The sequence below is a fragment of the Falco biarmicus genome, chromosome 2 (assembly GCF_023638135.1).
Source record: "Falco biarmicus isolate bFalBia1 chromosome 2, bFalBia1.pri, whole genome shotgun sequence".
Taxonomy (NCBI): domain Eukaryota; kingdom Metazoa; phylum Chordata; class Aves; order Falconiformes; family Falconidae; genus Falco; species Falco biarmicus.
This window is the reverse complement of record NC_079289.1, coordinates 27,854,424-27,878,255: the sequence shown is the minus strand read 5'-3', so window position 1 is coordinate 27,878,255 and position 23,832 is coordinate 27,854,424. Positions and strand designations below refer to the sequence as shown.

The window sequence follows — 23,832 nt, the reverse complement described above, 5'->3', positions numbered from 1 at the left end:
ATTCTTCTTACACTGTTTGGCTCAAATGTTCTGCAGATGTGTTAAGTATATACTGTTGTTTGTATAATGTGGTTATGCATGTCATCCTCGTTGTTTCCAAAAGTGATGTTGGTTTCAGTGGGTTACTAAATGCTATTGTAATTCTTTTTCTTAATATGTGACATTAATGCCTTTTGTGCAATGTGGCTGGCACAGACTAGAAGTCATCAGTCCATGCTGTGACTATTGTGACACACAAATTGATTCAGCTGTAATAGGATGAGCATGAAAAAACATTAGAAAACTATAGGCTGACATCAGGTAGGTTAAGTGTAACTGAAAAAAAAACCCAACCCAAAAATAAAAACAAAAAAACCAAAAAACTTTGAGGTTTTGAAAACTCAGCTTGTACTTGGAAAAAAATAGAATGAAAATAACTCAACCTTGTAAATTTAACTGTGCAAAATTCCCATATACACAAAAAGGCAAGCACTGAAGCCTCCTTAAATGTGACAGGGATTTTGTATTAGCTGTGGCAACATCCCTGTTGCCAGTCATGTCCCAGCAAAGCTGAAAATAAATTTTCAGCAAAATAAATAGACATGATATTCTAACTGGGGGGAAGTTATCCTTTGCTAACAATAATGCATATTAGGACAATTAGTCCTGATCCTTGGAAATATTTTATCACACATGGGATATATACACTGAGAAGGGCTTGCAAGGAAGCAAAAATGGCAGCTCTCTACCCTGCCAATAGGAGACAGACAAAAGCAGCTCCTAAAGGTAACACAATCTGCATTAGCTGTTCATACCTTCCTCTTAAAAACCCTGGAAGAATGGCCAGAATGATGAATCCAGTACTTTTGAAAAATACGTGTCTTGTATCCCAGTAGTGCAAGTTAGGAAGCATGAGCTGTGGTTAGCTGTGGGTTAGTATTAGGATGAGATAGCATAGCCCATCAAGTTTTGAGCTAGTTCAGCATACGGTTTGTGTCTGCTGAATAAATTTTTTGGGGGCTGTATGCTAAGGGGAGTGTTTACCTTACCCAACTTTAGCTATCTAAAATTAGATCTCTGTTTTGGGTTGCTTTTCAAAAATTCTCTCTCCTAGACACCTTTCTTGGCTGACTTGAAATATAATATCTTTGTAAGAAAATATTTGGGACATTTTTTAAAATTAAGGGTTAGAATTGTCATAAGAAAATATTATAATCACAATAAGCAAATCTGAAATAAAATAACCTTCTTATTGTTAAATTATAGGCAAATTTTGGAGCAAAGTAAGGTTTCAAAATAAATAAAGTAATCCAGAATCTTCCATTAAAAATGTCCACGCAAAAAATATTTTATTTTTTAATTATTGATTTTTCCCTATATCTTCCTGGCATCAATTCATAACTGGATTTACATCCTGGGTTGATAAAACATGTGCTCAAAAAAGTGTATCCAACTGGGAAAAGAAGCAGAAAGAGTTGGTCTGCCTTGGCAACCTGGAGTTACTGGCAGAACTTTTAACAAAACCCATGTCCTGAGGTCCAGATAGGTTGTCCAGCTGTTATTGCCTTGAGTCAGATTTATGTTTTTTCTTTGTCTCCAGGAATCCTCCACTTTTCTCATTCATAACATCATTTGGAAGCTGACAAAAGATACTTCCATCTCAAAGCTGCAGCCCAAAGAAACCTTCCCACCATAAAGTCTCAACTTGTGGTTAGGATTTCATTTTGGCTAGTCAGCCCTTTCATTTTGCTATGAACCACAACCTATAATTAGCACAAGAGTGAGGTTTTATGGCCTTATGCATCTGGCATTCAGAATTTTAATTGGAGGTCTTAATATGTTTTATATAAGAACCAATATTTTAATTTTTTAAGCACAATTTAAGACACAATATTTTATTTAAGACCCAACAGGGTGCGCATCACTTAACCTCAAAATATGTACTGCCCCATTTTTGTCATCTCTCTTGCTTGTGGTTAGACTCCAGAGGAAAGAAATCTGGAAGATGAGCATTAAACACCTTGACAGCATTGAGCTGAACTGTGGGCATGGAAATGTTAAAAGACACAATTTGTAATGAAATCTTATCTGCTGAACTTAAACAGGCTCCATTTCAGATGTTTAATAAGTATTCAAAGTATGCATTCTTAAGAAGTTACAATATCTAAAAAATTTAATTGCACATTCATACATGAAATGAAATGTTTATTTCATGCACATTTAGTCCTCAGACTATTGTCGATTAACTTTCAGTGCCTTAAAGCAAGGGTGAGGTTTGGGGGGGTACATCTGCTTCCTAAAAAAAAAAACAGACATGGAGGCAGAATGTTATAAAAGGAAAGAAAATACTTTAAGTAGCACATTAGAAGTGTGGCACTTTACCGTTAGGAAATGTAGTGAGGCCAAGGACAATAAAAAAGTTGAACCTTTTCCAGGGAGGCCAGGGAAGCTGCCTATGGAAAGCAGAAGATGATAGCATACCAGATGGGTGTTGCATGGCTTAGGATCACACACGCTGCTCAGAAATGATGCTGTCCCTGAGCTCAGCTTGGCAACTTCCATCCACTTGCCTGCCTTACATGCTCCATGGCCCAACAACATACCAGCTGTGCAATGCACAGCAAGCACCGGGGACGAGGAAAACGACTTTCCGCCAAATCTGGGGCCGTGGTTGCAAGCCTGCAGTTTCTGCAGTCTTGTGAGGATAGTTTCAGCACAGCTTTCAGGATAGACTGTGTACAGACCCCTTCAGTGGTGTGACAAGTGAATTCAAGTTATCTTGAAGTTCTATCTTCAAATTGTCTGATAGTTTATCAGTGACAGTGCGTGTGAAAGGAGTTGGGGTAGGAGGAAATTTTGAGTCCTTCCTGGTTGGAGATACTTCCATCATCATAACCGGGATGTATTGCAGCTGATATAATAATATGAAAACAAAGAGAAGAATTGAACAAACCAGAATGTAAGTCAGAAAACTATATATGCATAAGGGTAACTTGTGTGCAGTGGGCTGTACTGAAATGTAGAGTTCAGCATTTTCAAGGTGTTTGGCTGATGACAGCTATAGAGCAGTAGCGCTGAAGCAACTGGTGAGCTTGATGACACAGCTTTATAATATCAATTTTCTTATATAATGTGGTGCTGCAAGAGATGACATATGTATTCATCTTGTTACCTGTTATATATACATTTTTTATTTTGCTTCGGACTTTTCCTTCAATCATGCTGTCATGATTGATGTGACTCAGAAATTTATTTACCTAACTACTTTCAGCCATTGCAGATTTCCTCTCTTTTACAAGCAAAAGGCAAAATAATAGTAAATAAATAAACCAAGACAAGAACCAGAAAAGCTATCTGTTTGCCCAAGGAAATAGGTTGCTTTACATAGATTTTGAGCTCTTGCACTTAAAAAGTAGGACCTACTTTTTAAGTGCAAGAGCTCAGAATCTCTCTGTTAAGATACTGCAGGAATGAGAACCATTATGAGAAATCTGGGTGGAGAAATGGACACACCTAGGGTTTCCATTTTTCCTCTTCCAAACTGACTATTACCTTTTCCTATTTCCTGGATATCTCAGAGATCGTCAGCAATCAATAGTCAGAAAAGTCAGAAAATCAAAGACTCTACTTTGATGTTATAGGGACAGAAATGCCAGATCTAACTGGCATTAATTTAGACTGGATTTCTCTTTCTTGTCATAGCAAAGGGGCTTCTCTTCACACCGACTGTACACGGAACTTAAACACATATTGAAGAGGGCTGTTCCACTTAAAATCTAAAAAGAATTGTTAGATATCTAAGTTGGACTCACTCATTCCCACTTAAAATAAGTGCAGAGAAAATGAACGCAACAAAGAAAATCCAATATCCTTGAGCACTGAAGTGTACAGACTTTCAGCTACACTTTCTTTTCGTTTTTTTTTTTTCTTTTTGCCTACTCATTCCCATACAGATACGCGTACAATTACACACAATCATCAGACTGCTTTGCCTCAGCCCTATAAATAGTGCTGAAGTAGAAAATTATCAGCAAAATATAAGAAGGCAAAAATCACTTGGCCTTTCTAAGTTTAAGCAGCCTCACACTTGACATACTAACTCCAAAGTGTATGATACAGTTACACCACTGCTAAGCCTTGGAAAGTCACAGTCAGTCACTCTAAGACCTAGTTAGCTTCCTGTTCTCCCAGGATTTAAGGATCATATGCTGCCTGTGAATGTTCTGTCAAAGCTTTAGATTGTGTGGCTAATATCAATGTGTGCTGGTTATTTGTTTTGGCTTCTCTAAAGAGAATTATTTTTCAGCAGTTTGAAAGTAAAATTCATCATAAGTCTGGTGACTTCAGAGCAAGTACTCTGGGTCATCAGTTAAACGCTGAAATATTGAGTGCCATGAGACCACTCAGAATTTCAAAGGAGAAGTACTTCATTATGCTCCAGATGAGGGAATAATTTGACCTTATTGCTTTGGCATTCTGTATATCTTTGGTTTAAATGAGTAGGAAGTCTTAAAATAGAAGGTAGAGGGTCAGAGGTTAAATTCATGATGTAATTAAAGTTGCAGTCTTAGGGTTTGCCCTTAGTTTAAATGTTTCTGTAAGTTAAGGCTGAAATGATTTAATACACACTTCTATATTTGGGTCAATTATGATGGTATGAATTCCAAAATGTGTGCATTAGCCTTATAGCTTAAGATGAAAGGTTTTGATAAACTATGAGAAAAACAAACAGCTTTTGAGTTAATGGACCCCATGTATAAGTCAATCATTGTAATGCCATGTTGTTTGAAGCTGTCTCTGTTAAATTTTTAGAGAAGATTGCAGTTAATGACATGTTAAGATAGCCTTCAGTTCTGTCAGGGCTTGAAGCAAGTATTAGTTTAGTCCTGACACAAACTACAAAGATAATGACATGCTAAGTGACAGAAGAATACTCTGAGCAGTTGGTGAGTTTGGAGTTACAGCTTTGTATCCTTCAGTTTTCTGCCCTTGCAACTCTCTCCTCTGCTCCCTGGTCGCCTGACCCTGGGGCCAAGACGGAGTCTCATTAGTGGTGGTGGATGCTGTCAGAGCACAGCATATCCCTCCCTGTAAACCCTTTTTAGACCTGATAGCCCAAAATGCTTCTGCTAATGCACAGTTTGGGACTCTTCTGCCATTTACATCTCTTTCTAGCCTCAGAAACATTGGCCACAGTTGCAATTGGAGAGAGCAGGAATAGTGTGTGTATGCATATGGTCTCTTTTTTCCCTATATGATATGTAAGTAAAAGAGAAGATAAATCTAAGACTGAAATAATCAGTGAGGTTTGGGGTTGGAAATGGGTCTCATTTTCCCCACTGACACCACAGACAGGTGTAGAAACAGATACGGATTCCGAGCCCCGGCTTAACTAACTGGACAGGAAGAATGAAGCGATCCGGGCATGTGGGCATCCCCAGAGGGGCTCTGCGCAGTGTTCAGGCTGGCTGTGACATGACCCAGAGGTGCTCTGGAAGAGACCTGGCAGAGCAGTGTGGACATAGCCAGAGTCCTCTGAGAAAACATATGCCCAAATCGTGTTTCTTGTCCTGACCTGAGACTGGGCACAGCACACAGACCTTCCGCTTATTCTTGTACCCAAGTGTCTCCCCCATCCATCCTTACCTTCAGAATATTCTCAACTGGATTCTTTACCTCCCGAGTAATTTTAAACCCGTATTTTTCTGTATGCCTGCACACACTGCACTGTTTTGTTTGCACCTCAGAATAAAGAAAGCAGAAGAGAACTTGCTCAGGAGCTGCTCGGCTCACAACTACTGGTTGTAAACATCTCCTGTAAGCCTGCGGGGAGGACTGTGACAACAGCTGCTCCCTTTGCATGGTGTCGTGGGGGTGGGTGGGCTAGCTCAGGCATCCCACAGTCCTGCTCTAGAACAGACTCTGAGCCAGCCTTACCCAGTGCCAAGCCAAGTGTGTGTGTTTGAGTGTGTGGGAAGGGAGAAAAGGGATTTCTGCCCCTTGCCTCCACATACCTTCTCAGAATCCAGCACAGCTACTCGAGGTCAGCAATTCATTATGGCCAGGTGGGGATTGTTTCCCTAGGGATGTGCGATTACAGTCCTGAATGCCAGATCTCTAGTCTTGACTTTCCACCCCATTTTACATGAGTAAGTGGCCACCTCCCAAAGTAATTCTCTCATGCAGCTAATTAGTGCTTCAGGCCTCTGTTTTACAGCCCACACACATAGCAGCTCTTATGCATGGACACAGTTCCACTGAACAAACATGAGCTGTTTTACACACAGAACAGCTAAAAAAATGTACAAAATACACAGTGTCTTCATTAGAAAGAGGGGGAAAAAAATATCCATGATCTATGTATTTTATTTATGGATTTAGATCCATGGACCAACATTTCTTTTCAGCTTAATTTCATTCTAGTTCTCTTTTCTGCTGAGTTTCTGTCTGATTTTGTGCATTTCTACTTCTTTCCCTCCCAAGGCTCTAAACATAGCTCTAAATATAAACACTGTTCTCATATGCTTTATGTGTTTCCTATTAACTTATCCTCTTAGTTATCTGTGTTTTTTCCACCTGGCAACAACAAGGTCATTCTGCCATCATAATACTTCTATCAAACATTTTTTCCTCCCTGCAATGGCCATCTATTTCCCTAGCTTCCAGACAACTTGAGTCAAAAGTTTTCTGGTTTTCTTCCTCCTAAAGGAGCATCACTCATAGCACCTCACTGATGTGGACTGAGTTTATACTTAGTTATTGAACTATGGACCAAAGGCAGTCCGTAATGATGATGCCAATAACATTTTTGATAGACATTGGCTAATTACACTTATATGGTTTCATTATACTAGTCTAATCAGCTGTCTTGATCTGGGAAAGACTTTAGAGTCTGGTATTGTAAAATAAACAAACAAGCTTAAAACGAAAGACCTTACAGTCTTCTGATAAAAAGGACTGAAAATACAGAAATGCACACCAGAAGAGGCTTTAAAAATGCTTTCTTGGGGCCCTTGTCCTACCAACTCCCCCATTTTCCAACAGAGAGGATGTTTGTGCACGTGAGTTTAGAACTGAGCCTTAAGAGGTCACACTCTTTGCAGCAGGTATCTTTGTTGCTCTACACTGTCATATTTCCAAACTTCTCTGTCAGAAAACTTTCTCATTTACTTGCATTTTATAACTAACTTGTCCGAGTCCTGTTCACCGCTTCCTTCAGAGAATCACAATTATGCCACCCTGATTCTCTTCCTTATAAAACTGAGATTAACCCGTGAGAGATGGACAAGCTTTTCCACCTTGCTCACAGCTGGCACTTCAAGGGACACAACAGGAGGATTTGTGTCTGACTCTTCCTTGTTTATCTAATCATTTGCTCCGATGAGTCATTGCCCATGAGCTGTTTACATACAAACAGGTTTTATGAAAAATCACACCCTGTTTATAGCAATTTATTAACTGGAAAGAGCCTATTTTAGCTAATTGAATTGTTATGTTTAAAGCGTTTCCTTCAACTCTGGCCAGAAGCAAAGACCTGTCAATAAGTGTACTACCTGGTGAACTATTCATAGCTTAATTTTCTATGGCTCTTATTCAATTAAGAGGCCTGTAATTGTTTTTGACTTTTTTCACAGGTGCCACCAGTGCTTCTGGACAAGCAGTTTTCAGAATTTACGCCGGATATCACACCCATTATTCTGGCAGCCCACACCAACAATTACGAAATCATAAAGCTCCTTGTGCAGAAGGGGGTCTCCGTGCCCAGGCCACACGAGGTCCGCTGTAACTGCGTCGAGTGTGTCTCAAGTTCAGACGTGGACAGCCTCCGCCACTCTCGATCCAGACTCAATATCTACAAGGCTCTGGCAAGCCCATCCTTGATTGCTTTGTCCAGTGAGGATCCTTTCCTTACTGCTTTTCAGCTGAGCTGGGAGCTGCAGGAACTAAGTAAAGTTGAAAATGAATTTAAGTCGGAGTATGAGGAACTGTCACGGCAATGCAAGCAATTTGCAAAAGATCTCCTGGATCAGACACGGAGTTCCAGGGAATTGGAAATTATTCTTAATTACAGAGATGATAATAGCTTGATAGAAGAACAAAGTGGTAATGATCTTGCAAGACTGAAACTGGCAATTAAGTACCGTCAAAAAGAGGTGAGTGTGCTGGAGAATAATCAAGCATATTTAGTAGTAGTAATGTGGTAGATAATAGCCTGAAATACATCCTTTTAACTGAGACAAATTGATGCTTATCTTTTTTTGTTTTACAAGGTTTCTTCTTTTTTATAGTTTTAATTAGATGGATTTGAGGAGCTGTTATAATTTGATATTACTAGAACTTAAAATCTTCTGTTATAGCACAGAACCAAAGAAACTCTTCTCCTTTTGCACCTGAATAGACATAGTCTCTGGTAGTTGTGTTTTGAAGAGCTCTTCAATAATAGGATGAGAAATATATATAGCATACTTCAAATTAGCTTTAATTGTGTCTGACAGAAAAAAGAGACTATGTGTTTAAATACCTATAAATTACTACAGGTACCTCTATAGAGAGGTTTCTTTAAAAACTAGCTATTATGAATAGATACTGAAACATAAGATTAATAGCAATGCATGACTCCTCAAAATTTTGACATTCAGATTCTTTTTCATAAAGAACCCAAAGTAGCGATACCTGGGTATTGGTTTCCATGACAGTTAAAAATTCATGAGTTTGCTTCACTGATACAAATATTCAATGGGAGTTAGAAGAAGTCTGCATTTCTTTTAAAAATACTGAAGTTCTTATGTGCATGCAAAGGCAAAGAAATCAAGACAGTAAAATGAGTGAGGAAGACAGTTCCCCTGATATTTACAAAACTTCACTTGATCCCTGCTCATCATCATGTCAGAAGGTGTTTTATCATCTCATTTGGAACGTGTACATCCAAAATCATCTGAACTGTGGAAGCGTGTAGGCAAGACAGGTGCTGTTAGTAATTTAATGTTATTTGTTCATACAAAATACAGCAAATTCTCAAGAAAATTATGTGTTACATTGAACCAGTCTATCTATCACTGCTAAATCTCTTTTCTGCAAAATATAATATTAAATGGATTAATATATTAAGTATGTTAGAAAGGTTTGCAGGAACAATAACCAAACATGTAATGATTCTGTTGTCCATTTGAAATACAATTTAGTAACGCTAGGAAGTTATCGTGAAGTACTGCTGGGAAAATATCTCAATTAGTCTCTGATTTCATAAGTCTCTAATAAGCATTTTTTCCTTCAGGAAATGTATTGAATAATTTTATATGTGATAGTATAATGTTTTAGGCAACATATTCACTGCCTTAAATTATTTTCAGATGGTACTATTCCAGACTTAACAACTACTATTTCTATTTATTGAATTGCCAGTCCTGTCCTACAGACATTTAAGAGATTCTAGCTTGGACTTCTGTTTTCCAAAGGATTCATGCATTAAAATGAAATTCTAACTTCTTGTTTGTTTTTTTTAAAATGTAAATACAAAGCTTGAATTTTCTTAACTTGAGATAAAGACAGTGAAAGACTTCTGTAGGATGCAATGTTTTTTATAGTTGCATCTGATTCCTGTACCTCATTAAACTGCAGTAATACAGCTGATTACACTTCATTGATTCTTTGTAATAGCAAACATTAAAGCAATACTTACTTAGCACAACAATTCCAAATCAGTGCATCTTTTATAGTTTACATATATTTTTCATTTCTATAAATATTTCCCACTACCCCTACCATTTGAGTCTCCCTGAAGTAAAATCAAGCTTTATTAAATACTTTTGCTGTGTTCCTAAATGTAGTCCCTACTAGATGCTGGAGCAAATAGTAGCCACTGTAACTGATCAGTCATTTTATTTCTGATTATTATAACAGTGTTCTGGTAGGTACAGGTCCAAGGTCAAGACACTTACCTCAAGCATAATAAATGCTTGGATTCTGCCTGTCCTGGTGCACATGGATCATGATGAAAATAGATCAGATGGATCTTTCTGTTTCTTGTGATAAGGATGTTGCAGGAGCCACTGAATCCAGCAGCCTCCAAGGGATTCTTTCAGCCCGGTCACTGGAGCCCAGCCAAGAGCAGGTTCTCCATCCCAGGCACAAGCATACTGACTGGCCCTGCTTACACATATCCAGCCCCTTGACTGCCTTCTCCTCTCCATTTTGCCATGCTTATTCCTTCCTAATCCTTCCCCACCCTTTACCTTTCCCCTAAACATACCATAATAAATTTTACATAGTCCCACAAGACCCCTCTGATAATTACTTTGAATTTCCCATGAGTCTCATGAACAACCTCAAACAATCCATAACACTTGCAGTAAAGATGTTTCCCCCTCCTTATGATCAGATACAAAGTTGAGGTTGGCCCTCCTTCAGGCAGTTGCAGCCAGTGTTTCAGTGGCCTGTTCATCAGAGCATGAAGAGTCTTGGTCTTCATCATTGTCTCTGTTATACCCTGGCTTCTGTGTAGAACGTAACACTTTTCTTGATATTTTCTATTTCTGTTACACAATTAAACATTAACCAGATAAATAAATGAACAAATAATTTAATGAACCAGATGCTCTCACATTTCATATACCCTTACACTACAACTATCCAAGGTAAGCTTGATGGCAAGCAGCAGAAACAGCTTACAAATTTCATTTTAAAAATGTCAGGGAAAAAATGTGGACTGGATTTTAACTAGCCCATGAATATATTATTTTGAAATTAACCTATTTAAAAATACTGGTTTGGGGTGATACGTCTGCTTCCTTTACCCTATGTGTCTCAATCACCAAGAGTCAGTTCTCTACCAAAGACTATTCTATTATGACAGGAGCAAACATGGATTTGCAAGGTTTTTTGATGCTATTCAGTTCTAGTTATTGTTTGTCTTCCTTGTAACTTGCCTGGTATCCTGCAAAACAATAATAGTAAAACAACCACAACCCAACCCCCCCAACAAATCAGCAAAACAGATAGCAATGCATTGTCTTCCCTCCTTAGCTCCCATCCCTAACATTTCAACCTTTATCCACACTATTACCAAAGGACGTTGCAATAATATATTGGAGCTGAGGTCAGAGCTCCATGAGTAAGCAATGAGGTCTGGTTGTTCAGAACATCCAGTCTAAGTCCAGAAATCACAGCTAAAAGTAACAAAATAATGAAGAATGAGGACAAGTAAAATAGGAACATATATCCTTTTACATTGCTTCTACAATTAATTGCTCAGGAGTTAAAGATTACTTTATTATTATTATTATTATTTCAAGTTGAAAATAACACTGAATGTTATTAGCAGTAATTCCTCTTGGCATTGATAAGCAGGTATGAAACACATTAAAACTAAACCTTGTAAAGGATCAGAGTAGGCTTTAGATAATTTGGTTAAATCTCAGACACAAGAATGGGTAGGAACAGCAGTTGAGGGTACTTGTAGAAGCAGACAAGTGGATGGTTAAGTATTTTCTTTGTGTGAATAAAGGAAAATGGACAGACATGAAAAAAGATAATTAAACAAGCTGGAAGTTGTTGAGGAGCTTCTAAAATTACATAGTGTTTGATCCAATGTATATGTAGAAATACCTTATAACAGAGAAAGGCTCTTAGAAGTGAAGTGATTAAGCCATGCTTGGTATAGGGGTCTGCCAGGCCCTGGTACCACCTCTGTATTATCATCGTCTCTGGAAATGAAGAAAGCACATTCATTCTCAGAGCTGTCTGGATTGTTCATGGTCACCTGATTGCCCCTGAATTGGACCTTCTCCAAAACCCCAGATAGTTTATGCCAATTGGATTGGAGGTTCTCCACAGTGAAAGATGTTTATCTTCTGCATTTCGATTCCTTTCGCACTTGCCATAAAACTGTGATCCTCGTTCCTGTACTGTGTAAAGGCATCTCAGTGGTGTCGATTCTTAGTCCGTGAATTCACGTCAGAGGGAGTCTACGATGTATTACCAAGGAAGAAACTTCACTAATAAACCCATCCACCTTCTTTCATTACTAACTAGTGAGGTTAAAAGAGGTTTATAGTTTCAAGTTTACGCTGCAGAGTAATGTCTGGCAAGACTGTGGGTAATATCTGTTCCGAGTCAAGTGGCAGAACCAGAGGGTATGGGCAAGCATTAATGTTTTGTGTGCTTGCCCACAATTTCTTTAGCATAGCATATGGGACAGAACACTCAGGGTACCGTTTTTTTCTGATCCTTTTGTACCACTGATGATGTTTGATTATAAGCAAACACACATTGCTGATGCTTCAGGTGCCTGTTTCTGACACCTACCATTGCGTGGGCTGCAACTAACAGCAGACAGGTTCCTTGAAGTCGTGCAGCCACTCTGCATTGGGCACAAACATTTTGTTGTCTAATTATCTACTGTATAATATTATCTCAGCTAAGGGAGACTGGTTTTATGAAGGCTGTTACTTACAGTTTTATTGTGCTAGACTCTAAGCATGCAGTGATCATGGGGAAATAGTTTCCTGTTTTCCTGAACCAAATAAAGATGTTACCTGATTCAACTGCACTTTCATTCAAGGATGTAGAAGGGAAATCCCCAATTCTGTATATGATTCACAAGCAAAAATTATCCTACCTGTAATAATAATAATAATGTGGCATTCTGAGTTCAAGAAAATTACAAACCCCTGGTTGAACAATGCACAACTGATAATTAGTAGACAGTCGTCTTTGCCACTAATTGCAAAATGCATGCTCTGTGCCATATATAGAGAGATTTTTTAATAGAAAAATCACATCAAAACCCCATTGTCTCACTCTTCAGTTAGCTGTGGTTTAGCTTTGGTTCTGTTTAGGCGTTATGCACGTATCTGCACGTATGTGAAAAAGTGCTTACTGAAATGCTTACTAATTTTAGTGAAATAAAGAAAGAGGGAAGATTAATAGACTGAACCAATATCCTCTGGTTTCTCAGTAAGTTTAATCACTGCAATTTAAATACTTATACTAGAAGTTTATATCTCTGTCTCATTTTGCCTCATACTAGAAGTTTATATCTCTGGTTCATTTTGCCTCATACTAACTGGCCCATGTCATTTAAGCTGTAGCTGTATAAACTGAAGCATAGGAGCAGGATGAGGTTATAATTATTGGCAGTACTATCTCATTTTGCTTTGATATAAGATACTGGGATATCAACACAGAAGAAACATGAATTTTTAAGTATTTGTTAAGATTTTCTTTCACTTTTCAAGTAAATAAAGACTAGCTGCTTTTGGTTTGGTTTGGTTTGGTGTAGTTGTTTGGGTTTTTTTTAATTTATTTTTATTTTCATCTTTCCCTTCCTCTGTAAATACAAGATTATTGGAAAAATTGGAATACTTGATATTAGCTGAATGTTAAGTGGGTTACATTCTGCACATTTCAGTTTGTCACTCTGGAAACGTTTTAATAAGCTTTTATCTGCCTCTGTCTTTAAAAACTGAAGTAAATAAATCGTTCATCTATCATTCATGCATGATTATGTATTAAGTTGAGGTGTGGATAAAGAAGCAAGAACTAAATTTGCTAAAAGGTACATTCAAGAAGGACACTTTTCCTGATCCTGAATTAACTTTAGAGGTTTGATTTAAATCATAGAACCATTTCTACATGTTCATTTCTCTTTTCAGTAAATTTCTGTAGAGCTGAATAATCAATGTTTACCAAAAATTCAGCTGCTTAATTACTAAAAATCTCCCAAATACCTCTAGTTGGTCTTCTAGCAGCAGGCGCTGGGTTTCTGAGATGTTAGCACCTGCAGAGCCTGAACTGGCCAAGGGGCAGAGAAAGTGCGAGAGAGGGAGTGGATTTAACAGTTTAACACAGTTAAACATGCTTGGCTTTAACAAGAGTACAGGCTTTATTAATAAGAATCTCAAGGAAATTATTTCAGGGAAATCAGTTTCGTATTAGCTTGCTCACATATTTGCAGGCAGAAAGGAAGTGAGATAGGGCTCCCCTACATATGAAACACACATCATGGATCAACTGTTTTTAAAATAAACCTGTATGTTCCTGTAAAACACACAGCAATCATTACTGATACAAGCAATATCACTAAATTATTAATTGATTAATTAAATCTTAAATACAATAGTATGATACTCACATTTCATAGATAATTTCCTGTGTTCTAGGAAAATGGTGCTGCAGGATAAAAAAAAAAAAAAGTTGTTTGTTATTGATAATAAAAGCCATCTGTTTGCTTCTGCTCAAAAGACAACTTTTCCAAATGGAATCATCAGTTCTTCACTAGTTTTCTTTGCAAAATACAGCCTCAGTGAAATGGAAATGTTTCATAATAATGTCACAAATTCAGTGAAATTTTCGGTGAAAACATGTCAAATCATTTCAAATTTGTCATTTCACGTCCATGCTAAACACTTCATTCCAATGAAGTAAAACATTTTGTTTGCAGTTTCTTCTTACTTCACTCAGACATTAACATTTTTGACAATGCGATGCTTATACCTAGTATCATCCATATCATATTATACAAAGCAGGATAAACATGGTAGAAAGCAAAAATTATTCATTATCAAAATTAAATATGTCAATAATGCCTAGAGAAAATAATTTTAAAGTACTGAAATGAAAAGTTGCCATGTTCTTAGTAATGTTTTTTAGAGTTTAAACTGCCGTTCTGTTGGGAATGTTGGCTTTTTGTTCAGATATGGTATATGAAATATGCTGGAGATGTTTGTATAGCTCCTCTGACGGCAATATAGTTCAAGAGTCTAAGTCAAGCTCTGTGACTCTGAAAGAGAGTAGAATTTTCCTTTGGAATAATAGATTGATTTTGAGTAATTTTAGTAGCCATTATCATTAAAGTCTTTCAAATGCATAAACCTGAATTATTGACTCTGCAAGCAGGAATGACTTTTTTTAAAAAACCAAAAAACAACACAATAAAACACACCTGAAAGATAAACAAAACCACAGCAGCCATGTGTTAGCAAGTCACCATGTGTGAATATTTCTCAAAAGACTGGAAAGGTGCAGTCAAAAGTCTTCATGTAAAAAATAACAAAACCCCACAAAAACTGGCTCTGATAATATTTAGACATTTTTAACACCAAAGGAAGATGTGTTTAGTCTATGAATTGCATAACTGAGAGGAGTGATGGATGCACGTTTGGGTGCACGTCTGCAAAAGACCCATTTCTGCAGACTCTCAGCCATAGTATTCAAAAAGTTTGATAAACATTTTTCCAGGCAAGAGCGAGGTACTTTAAAACAGGTAATATATTTGCTTCATAAATTGTGTAAAAGTCTCTGTGTTTATAGCTAAAGTCTCCACAGATTGCTAAATAGCATAAATCATATAAGTAGCTTCTTTGTTATACATACTTAAAGTTATACTGTACTTGGTTACAGATTTGCACAATCATAGAATCCTTAAGTTTGGAAAAGACCTTTAAGGTCATCAAGTCTAATACCAACCCAGCGCTGCCAAGTCCACCACTAAACCCTAAGTGCCACATACCTCCAGGGATGGTGACTCAACCACAACCCTGGGCAGGCTGTTCCAGTGCTTGACCACCCTTTCGTGAAAATAATTTTCCTAATATCCAATCTAAACCTTCTGTGGCACAACTTGAGGCCATTTCCTCTTGTCCTGTCGCTGTTACTTTGGAGAAGAGACTGACACCCACCTTGCTACAACCTCCTTTCAGGTAGCTGGAGAGAACCATAAGGTCTTCCCTGAATCTTCTCCTGTCCAGGCTAAACATCAGTTCCCTCAGCTGCTCCTCATCAGACTTGTGCTCCAGACCCTTCACCAGCTTCGATTCCCTTCTCTGGACACGTCTTTCTGGTAGTGAGGGGACCAAAGCTGAACACAGGATTTGAGGTGCGTCCTCACCAGTGCCAAGCACAAGGGACAATCACTGCCCTTGTCCTGCTGGCCACACTGTTCCTGATACAAGCCAGGATGCTGTTGGCCTTCTTGGCCACCTGGGCACACTGCTGGCTCCTGTTCAGTGTCTGTCAACCAGCACCCCCAGGTCCTTTCCCACCAGGCAGCTTCCCAGCCACCCTGCCCCAAGCCTGTAGCGCTGCGTGGGGCTGTTGTGACCCAAGTGCAGGACCTGGCATTGAGCCTTGTGGAACCTCATCCAACTGGCCTCAGCCCATTGATCTAGCCTGTCCAGACCCCTCTACAGAGCCTTCCTGCCCTCAAGAGTCCTGCCCAACTTGTATCATCTGCCAGCTTACTGAGGATGCACTCAATCCCCTTATCCAGATCATTGATAAAGACATTAAACAGAACTGGCCCCAATACTGAGCCCTGGGGAACACCACTTGTGACTGTTCACCAGCTGGATGTAACTGCATTCACCACAGCTCTTTGGGCTCAGCCATCCAGCTAGTTTTTTTACCTAGCAAACTGTATGCCTGCCCAAGCAATAAGCCTGCAGTCTCTCCCCGAGAATGCTGTGAGAAACAGTGTCAAAGGCTTTAGTAAAGTCTAGGCAGACAATATCCACAGCTTTTCTCTCATCCACTACACGTGGGTCACCTTGTCATAGAAGGAGATCACGTTTGTCAAGTGGGACCTCAAAACAGAATGAAGTGTAAGTGTCCTTGCAGAAGCTGTACTTACTGCTGCTAGAGAAAAATGTGCTTTAATTACAGGGCGGTTAGCACATTAAGCACATCTGCTTAATACAGCATTTAATTGTGGTGAAGCAATCCTCCTACAGTATGTAAGCGAAGTCCTTATACAGTCAAAAGACAGAGGTATGCACTGAGGGAGGTCCTGTCTGCTCAAGATAAGACATATAAGTTAACTCCAGAGACATCTGTCTCTGCTCCCTTGGCTGGGTAAGGAAAGAGAGTGCTTCAATTAGACGAATTACTTCACTAGGCATAGAAAATGTAGATGCAAGTTTGACAACTTACTGCGTCAGCTGCAATTTCTACCCTGTGGTAACAGAGATACCAGATTCTGAAGGCTCAAGAGCCCACATAAGGGGAAATGAATCTCATCACTAACTTTTTAATGATGTCTCAGAAGGCACTGATAACTTTGAATGCTATGTGCTGCACACAAGTTGCAGTCCTGTCATCACAGTTCTAGTTAAACTATTCATGAACTGGCACCAACATCTTTTTTATTTTGAACACTTGCTAGAAGTAATTAACTCAAAGAGGAGGAGACTTGCTGTTAATGAAGTACAGTGAAAATCTTTCATTTCAGTTCCTTTTCTGCATCTTCCTTAAAAGAAATGTTGCTGTGATGTCTGCCTCGAGCAGGATCAACCAGTAGTGCATATCCCTAATCAGCAGTGCACACCCTTCTGTTACGATATGACTGGCAGCAACAGAAGTTGGCTTTTGGTTGGAAGGAGTCACTAATAATGCACATACAACTTCCCTACAAACCTGGGGTAATTTAGCACCATGAGGTATTTTTTTGTTTACTTACAATAACAAAAATAAAATTGCTTAACAAACCAAATTTTAGAGAAAAACAATCTTGAACAAGGTGAATAAATAAGATAGTGCACAGGATTTAATTTTGAATGTAAACCTATAACTGTAGGAATTTACAGACCTCTTTTCTCCCTCCATATACTTGTTGGGGATCTGGCTGTTCTTCCTCCCACCACTGCAACAGCGCCTAACCCACTGCTCAGGTTACATGGTTTTGCTGGATGATGAGCCCCAGACTGAGCTGTGGAGGGATTTACATCTGCCAGCTGCCTCCATTCCTCCCATGGCCTCCATCAGCCATTCCTAACTGCTGCCACCCCCTCCCTTGTGCAGCTCCTCCTTTGTGCTCCCCACACCTCCTGCCACAGCTGCACCAGCAGCTATGCTTCACTACTCATGGCAAGTCATTTTGGCAAAGCCCAAAGGCTTCAAATAACTTGTATTATTTCAGCTCTAGTAAATGCCCTTGTAGCATGAAGACCTCATACAGGCACCTGACTTCATAGAAGAGTATTTGACTCCTTTCTATTTTTTGTTTCTAAGCTCCTAGGACACTCTTAAGCAACCCCTCCTTCCTCACGCATCTTGTAGGCATCTCTTACACAAAGCCATCTGTTTTCCTGTCCAAGATCTAACCTTTCCATGCCTGTGCTAGGTGCAGTTGGCCTAAGGTAGAGTGACTGCTTAACCAAGACACATTTGAACATGCTGGCTGAAACTTTTGCATGGTGTTGCAGTGCGAATTTTTCTGCTGCTTGGCAGGACTCTCTCCATCAAGATGATGTTTATTGAACAATAAAAGAAGACAGCTAAATTAAATTTGTTTTAGGCCTGTCTGCTAGTACTTTCAACCTACCTCCTCTTTGTTCCACCAGATCTCCACAGACCATTCTTCTCTTCCCTCCTTACCCCATGTTTTTTCTGCAGGTCTTAGTTATCAAGATGAATATAATAAAGGATTTCTTCATCCATTGCCTCCATCAATATGTACATCCGTTATGTAAAAAAAAAATTATGAGAAAAACAAACTCTTGTTATATGAACTCACTCTTGTGCCTCCAAAGAGATCAGATCTTTATTCAAATTTTTGAATAAAGAATAAAATTTTCTAAACTTAAAATTCCAGGAGTTAAAGTAGAAAAATAAAGAGAGGTGTTGAGTATAGTGCTGGTATGATGAACAGGAGCTTCTGTTTGTGGAAGTCATATAGCTCTCAAGTTTCACTGTTGGCATTTGAACTTCTAGGGTAGTTTTTAATACTGAAAAGAAAATATTCATACTAGACTACTCAAAAGTCCTCCTTACAGAGACACTTGGCTTTCTTCTGTAAATAATAGGATTACATTCTTCCCCACTCCATTCCCTCTTTATCAGATCATCATCAAGGCATCTCCTTTGGCATGGTCTAGCAGTGTCTCCCACTCTCCTTTGTCCCCCTTCCTTCTAGCCCAAGACTTGATAAAATCTGATGCACAGTGGAGGTTTCATTGCCAGCAATCTGATAAAGTTCATTTGAACTTTGAGTTTTCACAATCTGTCATTTCATGGTTAGTCCAAATACTAGAATAGCTTTCAGTTAATAATTTGGATTGAATGAGACAGCTGGGAAAACTGGGAACTTCCCTGGTGGTTATTTGGACACAGGAGACTCTGTATTCTTATTTTACTGTCTCAATAGCTTTCCTTTGTGATACGTTTAAACATACTTTCTCCTTTTTATTGGCACACCCTAGGAATCTCAAGATCCATGTTTATTTCTTTGTCAGTCTTTGTCTCCTTTTTTTCCCCTAACACTCCTCTTTTGTTACTGAGTTACAGACACCATTATCCCTTGGCTGTGCTCTATTGCCCTGCCCACAGGGCCGATACTACTGCAAATACTCCTGGGTCCCATCCACTGCTGCTGCTGCTTTTGCCTCCCAAAGAGGGAAGCTACAGACAGCAGGAGGTAGAAAGAACCTGAGATTAAGATACAAACATTCCCTAGGCAGAACACCCGGAGAACAGCGTCTCACACCCATGCAGCCTCATGCATTTCTGTTGAACCTTGTTTTGCCTAACTTGATGACTCCATCCTGGGACACAGGGCAGATCAAACAGGAATCGCAGGACTGAAACCTCTTGTAAATACACACGGGTCAGTCATGAAAGGAAACTTATTTCACATACTCAGTTACACAAGAAACAGTATGGTTAAGTAGACAGAACAGTTACTTTTAGTCCTTTTGTCACCAGCTTGCTCAGTAATTTTGGGAAGCTGATTGTTTGTTAGATTCACAAATCAAATATAGTTATCAGCAGTGTCTGTCTAACTTTGTAAGTATGTAAACTCCCTAATCACCTAAAGATTTATGGAATAATCACTTGGGTCACAACCTGTGCCTCTTGGCTATTCATCCAGTCACTGGATTTTGAGTATTGTGTGTTGAGTTTTCCTGGTGCATTATTCATACCCCAGGCTTCCTAAGTCTGAATGTGTGCTCCTTGAGAATGCCATAACCATGGAGAGTTCCCCCAGGCTGCCCTGCCTTGAGATTGTCTCAGCCCTTTCTGATGAAGCTGACAAGTGTGCTTCAGATCAGATTGCAAGGTGGACTTTGGGGCACAGCTACCTCACAGTCTATACATACACCTTCAACATCAGTTTCCATATCTGTCCCACTGAGCAAATCTTCAGTCACTTTTCTTTCCACAAGAACTTAGTGCTTTGATCTGTACGGAGCAGTGTGCTTTCAGCCACTTACCACTATCTATTATGAACTGGGATTGTGGATAAGGTTTGCCTGTTGTTGATGTGGTTTGTGTTATGCTCAGCACAATCAGGCCATAGTTATAGATAAGGGCCCCTTTGTGCCATTGTAATACCTTCAGAGCAATAGTTACATTGTAAGGCTGGTTGCAGCTCCTGATGATGAAAGTGAAGTTGTTGGTTTTTTTTTTTCATTTCTTAAGGCTTGTATGTTACTTGTTTTGTGGATAGTGCACTCACTTATGACAATCACAAAACAAATAATCTAATGCTTCATTTCTGCTTAATGAATTAAACTAATTTAACCTATCTCAGCAGAAAGAGGGTATGGCTAGAGCAGCCCATGGTACTCATTGACAGCTTCTGCTTTTGTATTACTTGATAAAGTTCCTGCTTAGACCTGCCACAGAACTGCTCTGTTTCTTACCCTTCAATTAAATTTTGAGGGTTTTTTAAAGTTTGTATCTACCTAAGAGAATGTCTTCTTGGGATAAGAAAGGAATTTTTTCTTTGTTTGCTTCTGTGAATACAGTATCATCCATTTTGTCAACTTAAAATAAATTCTTCTTTCTTTTAAAACATTGCAACAGAACATAGGCAAAACTCCAAAAGAAATTGTTATTGTTAGTTACAGCTTCAGTTGCCTGGAAAACAACACATAAATATCTGCTAAGTACTGTTGTGGGGATTGAAGGAAGGACTGGGGGGGAAAAAATGCTGAGTTTTTACTGAAAGACTGTGAAAAGCTTGCTAGTTCTGTTGCTTAAAGAAATCAGTTTTATTTCATCAGTATCATTAATGAATGTAGAATATAACCAGTCTTTTTTTCTACTTCTGTGTTGGTTAACTGTCCTGGTAATTTCACTTACATTTATTTATATGGTGCTAAATTTACAGGACCTGACACAACTTAAAACCAGTCTAAAGGCACACTGAAACACAGTAAACAGAGGAATGAACTGAAAGCACATGGGTTTTTTTCAATGGTATTTTTATCAAATTTGGTCTCTCAATAATGGAAGTAGACCATTAAGTAGGTTGTATGTGCTGCATTTCATGCTTTGCGGACTGGTCTGCTTATCTGATATGTAACTGCTTTCAGTTTTCTTTTTTTTTTTTTTTTTTTTTTTTTTTTCCCTGCTTAGGCAAATGCTTAGCAAGTCCCAGAGACTGGAGATTGCAGGCTTTTCCTGTGCACATCGCATGCTGTACACTCCACATTAGAAGGTGTTTCAGGGATTCCACAGTTCAACAGTTTTCCTTTTTACAATAACCCATATTTCCTGTGTCATGTGTCTCAGTCTTGTGCAGATGCCTTGGATATACTTGTGCACGTCAAATGGTGGGAGATATGTAGGAACTGAAACCTTGTTAGGACCTACCTGTTGTTTACAGATGAGCTAAGTGGGTAAATGCCTGTTAAATTCACTAATTTACAGTCAGTGGGTCTTAGAGCATGATTCAGCTTAACAGGCACTAACAATCAACTTAATTTCCTAAGCACAGCTGTCTAGTGTTATTTGAGATAACCCAAGTTATCAATGGTGAATAAACAGAGCTGGTAGATATGGCACAATGCCTACAGGGGTTATGTGCCCTTTCAGACCAGGAACCACAGGCCAGAATACTTCAAGACATCTGAAAGAGCACGAGAAGTTTGTATGCAGGTAACTTTGGATCTCCAGATGTAAGGCAGATTCTCTCCTAGGATCCATTGACTGTATTAACTAGATAAGCTCCCATCATCAGTGACTAAGGCACGCTGCTTACATATGCCTAAATTTAGGTGTTTCAAACTCACACTGGATCCCTAACCTGTAGTAGGCATTCATAGATGAATAAAATAATATTGTGGAAGTGTCTATTCCTCTCTAATCTAAAATGAGATTATTTACCCTTTGCAGCTACCTTTGGATGGTGAAGAGGGGTTCTGATAACTGAGAGCTCTATTTTCTATAGCTAAAGTTATAGTGGAATTTATTGCAACTTGGGTGTCCAGTTTTGCAATATTCAGAGTTTCTTTGGAATGCTGTCATCTACTAGTCATAGCACAGGAAGGAAAATGCTTTCTGATATCACTATTTTATACTGTCACTTGCCCCTCAACACCATGTACAACAGCAACTGGCAGTGTTTCTTAGAGAACATAGATCACACAGCTGTGGTTTGCTAAGGACTGTTTCTTTTCTTTACTGCCCAGTGATTTAGTGCTATCCTTAACCAGTTCCATACAACTATGTGTCCATTCTGGAGGGGTGGATTTGCCTGTCCTCTGCATATGTGAGTGAACAGCATCTTGACCAATTAGATAGGTTGCTGTGTTTCTTTACTTCATCTCTATTCTCCCCTGATACAATGAATCCATCAGTATTTCCACTGAACTTTTAGATTCATTCTTTGCTTGAATCCTGTGATCTCTATGGCATCCCCAAATAGGTGTTTCATAATTATTCTTTTTAATCTTTCTGCTTTAATTCAAGTCCTGCCATTCTAATTTGATATTTACTGTTTCCATTATTGTGCTCATACCAAATACTCCTCTAGCAAAAGATGCAAAGTTTTAGCAAGGCAAAAAGCTAAAGAAATAGTTGTTGAGGTATTTTGCAAAAATAAGACATTTTGAGGAAATGTTTTCACTTAAGAAAGTGAAAACTTGCTAGGGAGAGAATAGGCTCAGTTGCTGGTGGGCACTTGCAAACAAGCAAGGACTTGATAAGGAAGGATTTTACAGAATGTTTTGAAGAACAGGGGAAAGTCAAATGGGAATGCATATGAAGAAGAAAGAAAGAAATCCAGAGCTAAACATCCTCTGGCATATGCTTTGTTACATCAAATCATGGCTTTTATGCTTTGACTGTGTTTAATTCCTGAATAATATTGGAGAAATGTGAGGGTCCCTAACATTTGTGGGAGAGAAAGACCAATGCAGATCTTCAGCAAGTAGAAATTGCTGAAGGTCTACAAAGTACAACATACCTGTGCTCTGTTGCTCAAGTACAGGACCTGGCTCATTATTTTTTAGGTGGATGAACAGGAAAAGAAAATGTTTTACTCTGCCTGCTGAGCAGAAAAGATAATAATATTTAATTAGCAGGGTAATGTAGTCATTTAAATTAGAGGTTGTTCTAAATAGCTGACCTTAAGGGCTTCGTTAGCAGCCCTGTTTTGGTTCACAAAAAGACATGACTCAGTGATGCAGTATTTGACATTAAGACAAGTTGAAGGTGTCACAGGAAGTAAAGAAAGGTTTGATATATTATTAATACAATTAATTCAAAGCTTAGACTTTTTTTTTTTTCTTCTGTCTTCTTAACGGCATGCAGAAAGTAACTAGAAATAGCCATTCCTGTAGTGTGTTTGTGCTGTGAGTCCCTGACTCATTCTGCATAACCTCAGGTATTTAACTAAGGTACCTATGCCAGCAGTCTGGGCTGGGGTCCATTCATAGTTGATGGGAAGAGACATGTCTCCAGACAGCAGCTCAGACAGTCTAAGAACTAAATAATTTTCGTCACTACCTATGTTACTTACACTTATTGCAGAGGTGACACGGGATAACTAGATTTGTTGTACAGACTAAAAAGAAGGTAAAAGTCTTTGAGAAGAATAGCATGTAATTTCTGGAAGGTAGGTAACAGTGGGAA

At 38.8% G+C, this 23,832-nt stretch overlaps 1 protein-coding gene across 1 annotated transcript in view; it reads left to right on the top strand.

Moving 5' to 3' along the window:
* The window catches only part of TRPC4 (transient receptor potential cation channel subfamily C member 4), a 162,151-nt gene that overhangs the window by 78,146 nt on the left and 60,173 nt on the right, over positions 1 to 23,832 (top strand). The window contains exon 3 of the mRNA XM_056329817.1: positions 7,614 to 8,132. Within this exon, the coding sequence (XP_056185792.1) occupies positions 7,614 to 8,132 (519 nt within the window). The remainder of the gene's footprint in view (positions 1 to 7,613; positions 8,133 to 23,832) is intronic.